The sequence below is a fragment of the Dermochelys coriacea genome, chromosome 7, assembly GCF_009764565.3.
Source record: "Dermochelys coriacea isolate rDerCor1 chromosome 7, rDerCor1.pri.v4, whole genome shotgun sequence".
Lineage (NCBI taxonomy): Eukaryota > Metazoa > Chordata > Testudines > Dermochelyidae > Dermochelys > Dermochelys coriacea.
Genome location: NC_050074.1, coordinates 25,786,460 through 25,803,341, shown reverse-complemented (window position 1 = coordinate 25,803,341; position 16,882 = coordinate 25,786,460). Strand labels below are relative to the sequence as shown.

At 43.8% G+C, this 16,882-nt stretch overlaps 1 protein-coding gene across 4 annotated transcripts in view; it reads right to left on the bottom strand.

Moving 5' to 3' along the window:
• The window catches only part of ARHGEF3 (Rho guanine nucleotide exchange factor 3), a 298,685-nt gene that overhangs the window by 227,839 nt on the left and 53,964 nt on the right, over window positions 1-16,882 (bottom strand). For all 4 annotated transcript variants that reach the window (XM_038408883.2, XM_038408884.2, XM_038408886.2 and 1 more), the window contains one exon: window positions 10,742-10,808. In XM_038408883.2, the coding sequence (XP_038264811.1) occupies window positions 10,742-10,808 (67 nt within the window). The remainder of the gene's footprint in view (window positions 1-10,741; window positions 10,809-16,882) is intronic.

The window sequence follows — 16,882 nt, the reverse complement described above, 5'->3', positions numbered from 1 at the left end:
AATTTTCTAACTCAAAAAGTGTTGCATCCAACATAGAGCAATTCCATATTAGACCTCATCTTGACAGATAAAGAAGAACTGATCACAGAACTAAAAACTAGTGGTAGCTTAGGTACAAGTGATCATTACTTGATCACATTTGTTATGTGCAAACAGAATAAAATTCAGTTCAGTAATGTATATACTAGGTTCCTTTAAAGGGTCAATTTCACAAAGCTGACAATTGTGAATTAAATCAGCAGTGAGGGAAAATTTTAACAGAAAATATGTGAATGCTAATTGGAACTTGTTTAAAAACACTGGATGCTCAGAAATATCCCCAAAGCCACAATCCCACAAATCAAGAAAGAAGGCCTTCTTGGTTAAAAAACCAACCTGGCCTAGAGGGGGCAGTAAAGGTATATTTTTTATATATTTTACACAGTTACACACAGATATAGATATATAACAAATGGAAGAAATGGGAAGTTGTTAGTAATGAATATAAATCAAAAGTTAGGAATTGTATAAAATTGATAAAGGAAGCAAAAGGACAGAATAAGAAATCTATGGCCAGCAGAGTTAAGGACAATAAGGAGTTTTTTAAAGAATATTAGGGAGAAAAAGAATCCTAACAATAATATAGGTCCATTAGTAGATGGAGGTGGTAGAATCATCAACAAAAATACCAAAAAGACAGAAGTAGAATCATAGAAATGTAGAGGTTTGAAGAGACCTGAAGAGGATATCAAGTCCAGCCTGCTGCACTGAGGCAGGACCAAATCAACTTAAACCATCCCATCCAATCTGTTCTTAAAAACCTCCAGTGATGCCTATTCCAGAGCTTAACTATCCTTACAATTAGAAAGTTTTTCCTAATATCCAAGCTAAATCTCCCTTGCTGCAGATTAAACCCATTACTTCTTATCCCTCCTTCAATGAACATGGAGAACAATTGATCACCATTTTCTTTGTAATAGTCCTTAACGTAAATAAAAACTTACCATGTCTCTTCTCAATCCTCTTTTGTCAAGAGTAAAAATGCCCAGTTTTTTTAACCTTTCCTCATAGGTCAAATTTTCTAAACCTTTTAACATTTTTCAGAGTAGCAGCCGTGTTAGTCTGTATTCGCAAAAAGAAAAGGAGTGCTTGTGGCACCTTAGAGACTAACAAATTTATTTGAGCATAAGCTTTCGTGAGCTACAGCACCGAATGCATCCGATGAAGTTAGCTGTAGCTCATAAAAGCTTATGCTCAAATAAATTTGTTAGTCTCTACGGTGCCACAAGTACTCCTTTTCTTTTACATTTTTGTTGCTCTTCTCTGGACTCTCTCCAATTTGTGCTCATCTTTCCTAAAGTGTGGTGCACAGAACTGGACACAGTACTCCAGCTGAGGCCTCACCAGTGCTGAGTGGAGTGGGACAATTACCTTCCACGTCTTACATACAACACTCTTGTTAATACATCCCAGAATGATATTAGCATTTTTTGCAAGTGCATCACATTGTTGACTCATTCATTTGTGATCCACTATAACCCCCCGATTCTTTTCAGAACTATTAACCCCAAGCTTGTTGTTCCCCATTTTGTAGTTATGCATTTGATTTTTCTTTCCTATGTAAAGTATGTGGCCCTTGTCTTTACTGAGTTTCATCTTAATGATTTCAGACCACTTCTCTAATTTATCAAGGTCATTTTAAATTCTAATTCTGTCCTCCAAAGCACTTGCAACTCTTCCCATCTTGCTATCATCTGCAAATTTTATAAGCATACTCTCCACTCCATTATCCAAGTAATTAATGAAAATATTGAGTAGTAACAGACCCATGACTGACCGCTGCAGGACCCTACTACATACACCTTCCCAGTTTGACAATGAACCATTGATAACTACTCTGAGTATGGTCTTTCAACCAGTTGTACACCCACTTACAGTAATTTCATCTAAACCACATTTTCCTAGCTTGTTTAAGAGAATGTTCGGAGGGTATTACTAAAATCAACATACATCACATCTACTGCTTCTGGGACCTCACCCATTGTCCATGAAATTCTTGAAGATAATTGCTAATGGTTCCAAGATTGCTTCAGATAGTTCCTTAAATACCCTAGGATGAATTTCATCAGGCCCTGCTGACTTGAGTACATCCAACTTCCATCAATATTCTTTACCCTGTTATTTCCCTAATTTGGCTTGCATTTTTCCCCGTGTTGTTAATATCGTGCCACCCCACCCACCTCCACCCCACTGTGCTGGACACAGGTGCTGATAGATGCCCCACAGTAGCGTGCTTGCACATATTCTTCTCTGGGTCAGGCATTTGCCCCCTTTTCTCATGTGGGTCTGGAAACTCCTGATACAAAACCCAGTTACATGCAGAGAGGTGTTCAAAGCATTTATATAAAACAATATTAGGCAGAAGAATGGGGACAGCCCAATGGGCCAAAATGGAAATGGATGGGAAAAAAATGGTTACCCACCTTTGTAACTGTTGTTCTTCAAGATGTGTTGCTCATATCCATTCCAATTAGGCGTGTGCATGGCCGTCAGAAAGTCTCCCCTAGTGGCATCCATCGGGTCAGCTGTGGAGCCCCCTGGAGTGGTGCCTTCATGGCACTCAATATATACCCCAGCCAACCCAGTATCCCCTCAGTTCCTTCTTGCCAGCTACTCCAACAGAGGAGAAGGGGGGCACGTTTGGAATGCATATGAGGAACACATCTCAAAAAACAACAGTTACAAAGGTGAGTAACTGTTTTTTCTTCTTAGAGTGCTTGCTCATGTCAATTCCAACTAGGCAACTCCCAAGCCTTACCTAGGCGGTGGCGTTGAAGTGAAGTAATGTTAACTGCAGTACCACGCGTCGTCCCTGGCATGCCGGGCTTAGTGCACTCGATGTAGAAGGCAAGGGTCCTGTGGACATCCAGGGAATGCAGCTGCTGCTCCCGTGCACCAGCGTGAGGTTTAGGATAAAAAACAGGCAGGAAAATATCCTGTCTGGTGTGAAAAGCTGACATCACCTTGGGGAGAAAGGCCGGGTGAGGCCTGAGCTGCATCTTATCCATGGAAGACTGTGTAAGGCAGTTCCAAGGTAAGAGCTTTAGCTCAGAGACGCGTCTCACCGATGTAATGGCAACAAGGAAAGCCATCTTCCAGGAGAGATACAGGAGGAAGCATGTGGCCATCGGTTCGAACGGGGGCCCCTGAGCCTGGAAAGGACCAGGTCCAAGCCCTTAAGAAAGCAAGCAACCATCGGGTTGGTGAAGACAGAGCAGCAAGACATGCCCGGGTGGAAAGCCGAGATAGCAGCAAGATGAACCTTCATGGAGGACGTCGCCAGGCCTTGCTGCTTCAGGTGTAGAAGGTACTCTAAAATAAGGGGCACCGACACGCAGAGGGGGGATGTGATGGCGCTGGTTACACCAACACAAGAACTGTTTCCACTTCGCCAGATACGTGGCTCGAGTGGAGGGCTTCCTGCTGCCCAGCAGTACTTGTTGTATGGGGTCCAAACACAGAAGCTCCGTAGCCATGCAGCATCCATGCTGTGAGGTGGAGAGACCACAGGTCAGGATGACAGAGGCAACCATGGTCCTGGGTGAGCAGGTCGGGAAGAAGAGGCAATGGGACTGGAACGTTCACTGACAGCTCCAACAGCGTGGTGTACCAATGCTGCCAGGACCACGCCAGAACTACCAGAATCACACTCGCCCTGTTTCTGCAGATCTTGAGCAGGACCTTGTGCACAAGAGGGAACAGAGGGAAGGCGTAAAGCAGGTGAGCCAACCAGGGAAGCAGGAATGTGTCCGTGAGAGCTCGGGCAGTAACCTTGGAAGAAGCAGAACGCTAGGCACTTCCTGTTGCCGCAGGTGGCAAAAAGGTCGACCTGGGCAAACCCCCACCTTTGGAAGATGGGGTGGACAACATCCAGCCGGCTGGACCCCTCATGAGAGTGGAAGGACCTGCTGAGGCGATCCACCAGCGTGTTCTGGATCCCAGGAAGGAAGGACGCCACCAGGTGAATGGAGCAGGCTATACAGAACTCCCAAAGTGAATGGCTTCCTGGCAGGGGAGGGGGGAGGAGTGGGCCCCCCTTGATTGTTGATGTAGAACACGGCCATGGTGTTGTCCATGAGAACCGCCACAGAACAGCCCCGCAAGTGCTCCTAGAAGGTTTGACAAGCAAGCTGCACCATCATCATCTCCTGGACATTGATATTGAGGGAGAACATGGACTGAGACCACAGGCCCTAGGTCCAAAGGTTTCCGAGATGAGTGCCCCACCCCAGGGCTGACGTATCCGTGACCAGGGACAAGGAAGGGGACCCTTTCACACACCACCCTGGGATCTAGCCACCAGCGGGGGGAGGCAAGGACCCACTCTGGAACGGAGACCACCAAGTTCAGTCTGTGGTTATTTCCATGGAAATGGGACAAACGATTCAAAAAAAGGGTAGGATCCTGGGGGAAGTCTGGTACGCTGTCCTCGGGTGTCCCTTCAAGAGGCCTGCTTGGAGCCCATTGATGGCTTTTGGGGTGCTGGCCTTGTCCAGACTGGGGGTTGGAGGGCTTCCTCCTGCTATTACATCGCCACCATCTGTAAAAATCCTGCCTCAGCTGAGAAAGATAGGAGCGCTGCTGTGACTGCTGAGGTTTGAAGTGCTTCCACTGGTTTGCCAGAGTGTGCATACTGTGGCAAATTGCCGGCACTACTATGATGGGTCTCACGCTTTCTCTTCTTGGCGGGGTTCAGGGAACCATTTCTTGCCCCTGAACTGGGGTATTAACTGCCTCACTAGTGTCTTAGAGGAGGGAAGTGGAGAGGGAGGGACCTGGGCCCGCCCTCTACTCTGGGTCCCAGCCCAGGGGCCCTAGGGATAGCGGTAAACCACTAGAACTAGCAGTTCCTTCCCCTGGGCTACTTCCCTCTCCCGCCCTTCAGCTTGTGGGGCTTCCTGCCCTCCCGCTGCACAAACCAGGTGTCCCTTTACATAAGATCTTGGTCTTCTTAGCCCACGGCAGCACTTCTCCAAACTCTCCTCTGCTTCCCTCCAAACTGCTCTCTGCTCTAACACCAATCCACTCTGCTTCAACTCCTCCTCTTGTCTAATTGAAACAGGGGGGTTTTATCATGTGACTGACTTCAGGTGCTCAAATTAATTTATAGCAAACTTTCTACTCTCTACAGGGAATAAGGCTCCCTTCTAAAACTCTCCTGCTGCCCTCTGGCCATGCTGTATCACAATACCCAGGGATTTCATGGTCGTCCTCGAGCTTTAAGGCTATGCAGCCTAGAGTCGGTCTGTTCTGAGAACAGATCACCCCTGTCAAAGGGTAGGTCCTGCAGCATTTGCTGAACCTCCGGGGGCAGGCCAGAGGCGTGCCTCATGGCAATCCTGGAAGACAACATGAGTGCAGCCGAGTCTTCAGCATCCAGCGAGGCATGCAAAGAGGTCCGTGCCACTGTTTTGTCCTCTTCAATCAGGGCCCCAAACTCCTCTCTGGACTCAAGAGGCACAAGCTCCTTGAACTTCAGCATGGAATTCCAGAAGTTAAAATTGTAATGACTCAGGTGCGCCTGCTGATTGGTAATCTGGAGCTGAAGCCCCCCACATGGAGTAAACTTTGCAGCCAAACAAGTTGAGGCACTTGGCGTCTTTCTACTTGGACGCAGGGGCCAGCTGACCATGCCGCTCCTTCTTGTTCACAGCCACCACCATGAGCAAGCAGGGCTGCGGGTGAGTGAACCAGTAATCATTCCCCTTCGAGGGGTCAAAGTATTTGTACTCCACCCCCTTAGCTGCAGGGGTATGGAGGCTGGGGTCTGCCAGATGGTTTTGGCATTAGTCTGGATGGTCCTGATGAGGGGAAGGGTCACCCTGGATGGGCCTTCCGGGGCCAGAAGTCCACCACCGGATCCTCTGGTTCCACTACCTCCTCTGCCTGAAGGTTCGTATTACGTGCAACCCTCTGCAGGCAGTCCTGGTGGGCACAGATGTCAATCGGCAGTGACCCGGAGATCGAGCTGCTGCCACAGCCTTGTCAGGGGAGAAGAGAGAGGAGGCCACAGGGGGAAGAGGGTCAACTTGCCCCCCTGGGTTGCGGGGGCTCGATGTCCTGCATCACCAACCGAAGAGTACAGCTTAGAGACTGGGGTCGGAGGGGGTACCGAAGTGGGAAGAGTGCGTACAAGAGCTAGTCGGAGAGTCCAGAGGTACTGGACTTACGGATGCCCCCGTAGGGCCAGAGTCCACGGTGCCAGGGTTATGGACTTTGTTCCTGGGCGCTCCCCTCCGGGATGCTCCCCTTTGGCTGGCTCCAGGGAAGAGGGTCTCTGTGCAGGAGAGGTACCCTTTTCTTGCTTCTGGTGCCACTTCTGACCAGGATAATGGGAGGGGTGCTGAGCTGATGTCACCGGTTGCAGTGCCGGAGAGCAGAACTGGTGCGGGTCTCGGTCAGAGTCCAACCACGGTGCCACCTCCACTACTGCCACTGGGGCAGTGCGCACTGAAGCGCTCGGTGCCAGATCCTGGCATGCCGAAGGAGGGTGGGGGCTAAGTGCCACCTCCATAAGGAGCTGCTTCAAGTGAAAGTCCCACTCCTTTTTAGTCCAAGGATGCAGATCCTGCACTTTTCATCTTCATCAGCCTCCCCCAGACACTTCAGGCAAGAGTCATGGAGTCACCTGTTGGCATGGGCTTAGAGCAGGACCTGCAGGGCTTGAACCCCAGGGATTTGGGCATGGAGCCTGGAGAAGAAGAATTGGGGTGGAGGGGAAACCTCCCAACCTGACTAGCACTATCTAAAAACCAAAAACAAGAACTACAAACCAAACTAAGAATAACTATCTATAGAGCTAAGGAAATGTGGAGATCATGCGAGCAAGACGCCACAGTTCCAACGACCATCACAGGTGCTAAGAAGGAACTGATGGGGCACTGGGTTGGCTGGGTATATATTGAGTGCCATGAAAGTGCCACTCCAGGGGGCTCCACAGCCAACCCGATGGATGTTGCTAGGGGAAAAACTTTCCGACAGCAATGCACCCGGCTCGCACACACCTAATTGGAATCGATATGAGCAAACACCTGAAGAAGAATTTAAGGGAATTCAACAACAGTGAAACAGGAGCACATTCAGATGTGCCAAAAACCATCACTCCCCACCCAAGGCCTCTAATCCCACTAGTGCTGCACATAAAACTGAGATGCTAGCTTCGTGGGTTGCATTGCTCAGTTTGGGCCTCCAGCCTATTGGAATTAGGGTTACCATCTTTGAAATGCAAAAAAACCACAGCAACCCCTGCCCCCGCCATCACAAGGCAAGCTGGCCCCAAACCCAAACCCCAGGCAACTCTGCAACTGCCCCCTTCAACAGCCATTAACAGTATCTAGAGAGAGTACTCATATACATAAAATTTATACCATCATTGACCACAAATGGGCATTTGATTTAAGAGCTTTATCATTTATTACTTGTTAGCCAGTCTCAAATGTAGTTTCATTTAGCCAGTTGTCATTGAATGTGCTGTTTCTGATTCAAACTTTATTGCGGGGGTGTAGTAGGATCACTCACACCATCGCCCTGATCTTCCATTATTTAATATGCCTCACACACCTCCTCACTCTTGCATGACTCATACCCTCTCTCACACACACAGGCGTGGTGCACTTGTGTGTTGGTGGGCAGACAGCTGCTGTATTTTCAACAGTTTTGATCTGTTATAGCTTAAACTGCAGAAGTCGGAACACTGCAGCGTCTTTAGCTGGACACAGACACTTTTAATATTAGATATCCCAGTGTATTGTGATAATAATGGAAATCTTTAGACCCACGTAAAAAAATCCAGCAGATTAAATTATTTTTCTGACAACTGGCAAATCCATTAAAAAAAACAAACAAACAGCGAGACTGGTCAAATACGGGGCAGGTGGTAAGCCTAGGTGGAATGCTGCTCCTTGGTTACCCAGCCTTCACATTCCCTCAGGACACCTGGGAGTTTAAGTCCAAAAGTGCTGACAAGTCAAAGTCTGGTAGTGTCTGTCACAACTCCTATTCCCCTGGCTTATGCACACCCACTCCCAAAGCAACACAGTCCTTCTTCCTTCCACACAGCACCCTCTGCCCCCCCCTCCCCTGACGCTACCGCCAAGATGGCACTTGCCCTCAAGCTCCTCCAATCTGCCATGGAATCCTCTGTCATCTTGCCCTTTCAAGCTGTTGATCCTCCAGGACCTGACTGCCCTTAGGTGCCATCTGCTGGCTTATTACAATATTAATTGTGTTGAGTATCTGGCCACCATTGATCTTTTTAGTGAAGACTAAAGCAAAGTAGGCCTTAGACAACTCAGCCTTCTTTATGTCATCACGTATTAGCTACCCTTCCCCACTAAATAGAGGACCTATACTTACCTTCATCTTTCTCTTGCTCCGAGTTTATTTAAAGAACTTCTTATTGACTTTTATGTTCCTTGCTAGGCATAACTCATTTTGTGCTTTAGCCTTTCTGATTTTGTCCCTACATACTTGTGCTATACTTTTGAATTTCTCCTTAGCAAATTGTCCAGGATTCCATTTTTTGTAGGATTCCTTTTTGAATTTCACGTGATTGAAGAGCTCCTGATGGAGCCATATGGGCCTCTTATGAGTCTTTCTGTCTTTCCTTCACATCAAGATAGTTGGCAGTTGGGCCTTTAATTTTGTCTCCTTGAGAAATTACCAGCTCTCATGAACTTCTTTATTCCTTACATTTTCTTCCCCTGGGACATTACCTACCATTTCTCTGAGATTGTTGGTCTGCTTTTCTGAAGTCTATTGTCCTTATTCCGCTGCTCTCACTTCCTCCTTTCCTTAGGATCATTAAATCTATCATTTCACAATCATTTCCAGCAAAATTCCTGAGTAGTCAATAAATATTACTGGTTTGTATTTGGGAAAAAGCACACGATGTAGTCATAGAGAATGATGATAATGCAATACTTTCCATTCCAAAAGTATCTTGGGAGGATGTTGAACATTGTCCCAAGATGACTGATCATAGCACCTGGTCTGTGCGGGATCTGCAACATCTGTGACAGCAGATGGCCGACTCCACATCCACTAAGGCTTTCCATGATTCAAGAATTTCATATCAACCAGAATTCGTAAGTTGTTCATAGACAGATTCCCCAAATTGTTACAGTCCCAAATTTATGAATAAGTTTTATTTTATTTGGTAGAAATAGTTCCACATTTTTACTTGTGTGGGGAAGTTTTATTTAAGAGAATAACATTCCTCTGCAACATTTGTAACCCCAATATTGCAGCATCCTGTTAATATGTCAGAGCCAAATTATGAAAATACAAAATTGGCTACAAACAAGAGTGAAACTGACTAGTCTATGTACAGCGTCCAAATTTAATATAATGCAAAAGTAAACAGACAGTATAAATGATGGAAAACGAGGAAGACTTTTACCAAATTATTTTAGTTTTAATTATTTTATATATATATAATTATATAAAGATAAAATACACACCTTAATCTGCCAGTATCCAATCCCTACTTATAAAACATTTAAACACATACACGTCCTTCAGTGCTTTGCTGAATAGGGATAAAATATGTGCTTAAATACTTTGTTGAACTGGGATCTAAATTCATAAAATACTGTATGTAACAGACAGATCTTTCTACCCAACCTTCCATTAAGCTACTATAAATACACACACACACAAGTCTGTCCAGGATCATCACCATAACCACAACAAATCTGTATCTTTTTTGAATTTAATCAAATCACTTTAAAGCATTTGTAGGCAAAACAATTAAATTGCATCCTTTGGAGAAAGTGACATGCTGCAAATCTGTGAGAGCTACTGCAGACATTAATACACAGTTTCTGCTGCCTCAGAAAATATTAACCTTTGAGTTTACTTTACAGGATCCTTTTTGGCTGGATTATTATGTGGGACTACTGGTGCTTAAAGAAAAAAGAACCCAGGCCGGTTTTCCAACCAAAAGTCAAGGGAAGATAAAAAGAGTGTGACCTCCTCTCAGAGAGCGATGCAATCTTAGATATAACTCATAAAGGAATAGATGAAAGGATCAATAAACTCTAGTAATACATGGTTTGCAGGAAAAAGAGCAGAGAATTGTATGACTTGTATTTATCTTCCTAAATATTTATTGTTTTCCCCCATTTTACAAAGGAGAAACTGAGACTTGGAAGTTAAGTGACTCACTCAGGCCAATCACCGACAGAACAACAACAGAATTTAGGATCTCCTGGCTCCCAACCTTGTGCATAATCCATTAGACCATGTGTTTTTTGTTATCGTTGTCCAACCGTACTTATGTGAAATTCACATGTGCAAATTTTCAATAAAAACCTGGCTTCAGGTGGCTTTTTTTTTTTTTTTGTAAATTCCCATGTAGTGAAAAATGCAATTAAAAATAAATGTGGTTGCTTCAATTTCACCAAAATTTTTGACACATGAAAATAGCCAAATTTCACAAGAAAATCCCATTAATATGAATACGTCACTCAGCTCTCATTGCCATAAACACCTGACCACTGACACTGCAATTTGCACAAATGAAAGTTGTATTTGCGGATGTCTTTAATGGCTTGCAAACTTAAAAGCTCCTCTCTATAATTACTTTACCATCAATCTAATACCAACTCCTCACATTTTTGAATTACAAAGTGAATTGTGGTGGGGGTTAGCAGCACTATATGAGGGGGAGAACAAACAATAAATAAAAACCCAAACTTACCCCTCTGAAATTCCAGCCTTTCGTGGAAGGAAACAGGGAAAAGTTGTTCTGATGTTGCCGTTTAGGCCTGCAAGATGAGACAAGGATAGCATTTACTGGTTGCATTTTTAGCCTAGGACTCTCCAGATCAATACTGGGCGAGAGAGGGAGTGGGAGGGAAATAGCAACCTAAGTGCTAAACAGACACCTTAGATTTCTTACTGTTTTGTTTGAACTGGATATATTCCTGACAAATTTCTCTTTTCATTTTAGGCATATTTCGGAAAACAACCTGTTTTCATATGGTTTGAAAGCCAAAATAAAGAGGCAGCCTTACAAATCTAATGAGACATGTGGAATTGATTTTCAGCACTGACCACCCATAGCTTCCAGTGGCTTCAACACTACTAAAAAATCAGGCCAGCTGTGCCTTCTTCAGACCACGTCTAAAATTATACCAGGAAGAAGATAAAGGCAACTTAACAAAGTTTTGCCATCAGTTGACATACAAATCCAAAATGCATTTAAACCAGGCAACATTTACAGTTTCAGTTTATTCTGAAACTCCTCTCCTACAATACATTACAATTACATATATGCAGTTCTCTCTGTAAAGTCATCATCACAACCACCACTTTATACTTATATAGTGCCTTTTATCAGCAAATCTCAAATCATTTTACAAAGTTGGACAAATATTATCGAGATTTTACCAATGAGGAAACTAAAACAAAAGTTAAGTCAGCTGCTGAAGTGTAGCAAATCAACAAATGGCTAGAAAACTAAATCCACGTGTTACTCACATCATTAAGAATACTGCTAGCTGCCATTTACATTTATAATTTTAAAAGTACACTCCAAGATAGATCCTGCTGTCTGGATCACTCAGTGCATTTTGGCTCTGCCTATAATATAAACAAACAACAGTGACAGGGCACTTGTTTCAAATATTGTTGACTTGTGTAGGGTGGGTATGACCTAATCATGTTGTGATTGACTTTTAACCTGGCTACACATGATCACCACAGGGCTTCCAACCACATCACAAATGTTAACTACTGTAACTGGGTCAGGGGACCACCAGATTCTAAACATATCTGACAGTTACATTTTTACATTTACAGTTAGGTTTTGGGGAGGCAGATTGTTTGTTTTGGGATTATTTTGGAAACCACCACCTTTCAATCATGAAGAACAGATTATTCGAATAAATAACCACTTACCTACAGGAAAGTAAAGAATCTGAATTATTTATTCCATTTATTAAAGCTCTCTCCAAACTTAAAGACAGTACACATATTATAAAAAAAAGCACATGAACAAACTCCAGGTATAAAGTTTTGTCCCCTAAGAATCAATAACTCCTCCCAATCTACCCAGATATTCTCTCCTGCCCAATTTACTCTGACCCTAATGAATATATCCTGCAGGGAAAGCCTGACGGAATACATTGATATTGCAGTATGCCCTCAAAGTCAACAAATCCAGATTCTGCTGGACCAAGATAAAAGGATTTCTCTTTCTAGATGTCTAATTAGCCATCAAGACCTTTTATACAAAGGGGGCGGGGGGGAACAAGCAACAAGAAAACAAAAAAACTCAAAATCAGCACAGTAGAAGGCTGCACATTAAAACTGCCATCCATCCAAGAGAGGAAGGTTGTTCTTGTAGTCAAGGAACTGAACTGAGACTTGAAAGATTTAGGAACAATTCCTGGCTCTGGCACAGAGTTCCTTTATGACCCTAGGTAAGTCAATCTCTCTGTGCATTAACTTCCTCTCTCTCTCTAAAGTGGGATAATATTCCTTTCTTGTCTGTCCTGTCTAGAATGTGAGACACAAGCTGGGTGAGGTAATATCTTCTATTGGATCAACTTCTGTTGGAGAGAGAGAGACAAGCTTTCCAAACACACAGAGCAATTCTTCAGGTCTGGGAAAGATACTCCCAGAATTATGGCAAAATGCAAGGTGATCTGGCAAAACCTGCAGACATTATCTCCATGGCTACAATGATCAACATACCCATCCCCCAACACACCTTTCAAAATCCATGGGTCCTATAAAATGCCTATCACAACATGTCATGTACATCACCCAATGCACTAAGTGGCCCAGTAACAACTATTTGGGCATGGGCGGTGGGTGAACCTCCACTTTGGGGAGGCTAGCCCACCGGACCTGCCCCTTCTGCCTGAGGCCCCACCCCCCACATGCCAGAGCCCTGAAACCCATCCCCCATAACAGGAAGAGCCCTGAAGCACCCCCTCATGACTAGAGGAGCCCCGGCTAACCCACCCCAGCCCCCGCAGGCCAGCCCCCTCAGCCCCAGCACCTAACCAGGCCACTCCCCCCGCACTGGGCTAGGCTGGCCCAAGCACTCGGCCAGGCTGCTTCCCTCCACAACCCCTGAACACTGGGCTGGGCCGAGCCACTCCCACCCAAGCACGGGGGCAAGTGGCTGCCCCCCATTCCCCCAACTGAGTACTGAGCCACTACCCCCCCACACACCCAAGCGCAGGGCTGAGCCATTCCCTGCCAGAGGGCCTGGAAGAACCGGTGCCCGCCACCCTATCCCCCACTGCGAGCCAGCAGCTCCAGTGCCCAGCTGAGATGCCTCACTCCCCTCCCACCACTTGCTTGCAGCATTCCTCCTCACTCCACCGCCCCTGAGGAGAAGCGACGCAGCTCAGGGATCAGGGGGAGTGTAGGTAGGCAGCAGAAGCAGCAGCAGGCGGTTGGTGGGGGGGCCCCGGGAAAGTGGCAGGGCTACCATGGCCCAGGTATCCCTCGGGGACAGCTGTGCCCCTGCCCATGTATTTGGGTGAAACCAGACAATCACTACACTCTCGAATGAACTCACACAGGAAAATGATAAAAGACAAAAACACCCTATCATCTATGGGTGAATGCTTTTCACAAAGCTATCACTCTATATTTGAGTGATATAATCCTCTTCCTCAAAGGAAGCCTGCATAACACTTTCAACAGACAAGCCTGGGAGCTTAAATTTATTACTCTGCTGGACACTAAAAATCATGGTCTAAACAGACACTCCGAATTTATGGCTTATTACAACATTAACCCCCTCTTTTTGTCCTATAACTGCAGAGGTGTTAAGGGGGCACTCTACCTTGAATGGTCCCTTATAATACGTGTTAACTGCTTATGCTAAACAATCTGTTCCTCTTTGCCTTTTGCTGTAACCTTGGGAGTACCTTTCCCCAGACCTGAAGAAGAGCTCTGTGTAAGCTTGAAAGCTTGTATCTTTCACAAACACAAACTGGTCCAATATAAGGTATTACCTCACGCACTTTATCTCCCCAATATCCTGGGACTGACAGAGCTACAACAACACTTCTCACTGTCTAGAATGTGAACTGACTCTTACCATGAGTATTTACAGCATACATGGAACCCTGATCTCAGTACATCACCCAGGCTTCTTGTTGCTACCATAATACAAATAATAAATAATAATGATCGTCCCATCTTTTGTTCAGTTCCCTCTTCAAATTTTGACATTTAATTTTGATATTTAATTTCCCAGTTGTGAACTCTGTCAGCCCAGAGAGTTCCAGAACTTCAAGTACACAGATAGAGTCAATACAGCTCACAAGGTTATACACACCGTGAAATCTAGAATCAAAGTCCTGGCTCTGAAAAAGCCCTTTTGCCATATCTTTTCCATAGTGGCCGTTAAGGTGAAATTTTCAACTCAAGAGCCTCAGCTGGATTGCGACTGACACATCACATCACACAAGGAGAGAGGCCTGTGATCATCAATAACTACTTTAAAAAGTTAGTTATTTGTCCAGAAAGTGTTTCACATTCTTCTCTAGGAAATGGCATACACAGCTGATCCCACAGTAGGAATCCAGGGTGGGATTTTGAAAACTACCAATGGACTTTCAACGGGACTTGTGCTCCTAAATCACTTAGACACTTCTCAAAATTCCACCCTTACTTCATATTACTACACTTTTCTTCAACATTTTAATGCTACTATCCCATACGTTTTCCCTTTTCTCTTGCCTTGCTTATCACAAAGCACAGACCATTCGTTCTATTTTAATTCAGTATGTGGAAAACAAAAGACACTTCATCTTAAGCAAGTATGGCATGATTTATATAGTTAAGACAATAATTACAAGGAAAAAGAAAAACTTAACAATAAGAACAAGTCATTTATATCCATCCCTGCAATCATCACTGTAACAAGAGCTTGAAACTCTGCAACGAGTGATATAAATTTGACATGCCTAATCATCTACTAGGGACTCTGAACTGAAGACCATCCATTAGTGCAATTCTGATGACTCAATTTATCACTGTCAAACTGTTATCGGACTGTAACTTTCAACTAAGTTGAAAGTATCCAACACCATATGGACAACAGCCAGAAAAGTTTTTATAGAACAGACTTGATACTTAATTGGTTTTGCCAATTTTCACCCCTCCCCACTTCTGCACCCTTACTGGCTTACAAATCAGCACATTAGTTTGTTTTGGTTAGAATGAGCCACTCTAATATACGTTCATAATGGAATCCCTGTTCCTTTCTTTCTCCACAATCATGCTGTTATCAGAGAGCCCTAATAGAACAGCTCACTGAAAGAAAACAGTTTTACCAAAAGGAGCTTTAAATTAAAGTAATGAAACATGTCAAGACACGGTTTGTTCTTCTGACACCGAAGTAATTACTAATTTTTTTATGGTCTGGTAAACACTGAGGGTGTAACAACATTCCCTACAAACTGTTTTTCCTCCAATTTGTGCTCTTATAAGCAGCAGAAATCAAATGGAGGTAATTACACTGAAAGCCTACAGTTATCAGTTTAAGATCAAGCTTCCTTAACCAACTCCCTCCAGGACTGACCCTTCCACTGTTATAGAACTGACTTTCCCATTTTCTGTTCCATTTATAGTATATAATACCAGATTAATCAGCATTATGTGGCTTATTATTTCAAAAGGCTGACTGTTCTATATATAGAAACCACTTTCAGTGATGCAGAAAGTAGCCAAACTCTACTTATAGTAGAGATAAGACCAAATCAAACCCCAGATCATAACTCTGGGGAGGTAAGAGAAGGAAGAGGTATCAAAATCCAAGATTAAATTTGAGTTTCACAAGTGGTTGTTTTGTTATAATGAGCCAAACTAAACCTGAATTACAAAATGTCTAAAATTTAAAACTGAAATCAAATTTTTCAGCTTTAGCCTATTCCTAAATTATAGTGAAGCAGAATGCACATCCCAGATTGTTTCAATCCATCTCCAGTCAGAAAATGCAATTCTCAAGAGCAAAGTCCTGTTTGCAGCCTTCAAACTGGGCCATTAGTGTCTTGGAGTCACTTCAATTCTGCAATTCCTCTATCCATGTCATAATTTTAGCTGGAGTTTGCCTAAACAAATACTGCAGAGTGCAAGAGAGTTTTAAAATCCATCTAATTAAAGTATAATGATCTGGTCTATATTCCCCAGGATAGGTCTATCAACGCCATTCACTCATGAGACCAAAAGAAAGACCTACATTAAAAGGCACGTACAGTGGAAAATATATGATTTAAAAAGAGATAGAGATTGAATGAAGCTGAAACAGATATTATAGAAAGGGTTTTCCAGGTGGCAAGAACAAGAGAGGGGAAGGTTCCTGCATTATATGTGATGAAACTGACACCCTACGAACATCTAAAATAGATTATGGAATGTGACAAAGGGGAAGAATACTTCAGACAGGAACTCTGCCCCAACGTTTCTTACAACAGAAATTCCCTCCAGGTTATAAAACTTAGAATACAAAGTATTTGCTGGAAATGGAATTTTAAAAAGTACTTTTGGTATTCATTTAAAAAACTGCTTCTAAAGCAAAATATCCTTTAAGTGCAATTTTCTAAACTATACTTTTCTTTTAAATGTTTGTATGACTAACTCAGGAAAGAAAACCTAAGCATAATATAATTAGAAATTACATCCTTGTGTGCATTTGCAATTGTGATTTTGAAATCCATGAAAGAATTTTTGTTCTCTTCAGTGCACTCTTTTGCACTCAAAGGATGGACAGTCACATTTTGCTCCAACAACACCTACAAACACAATTTATTTCCAGCAGGGTTTTCACAAGCCTAACAGAGCAGAATATGGCCCATAAAATTTAGGTCTC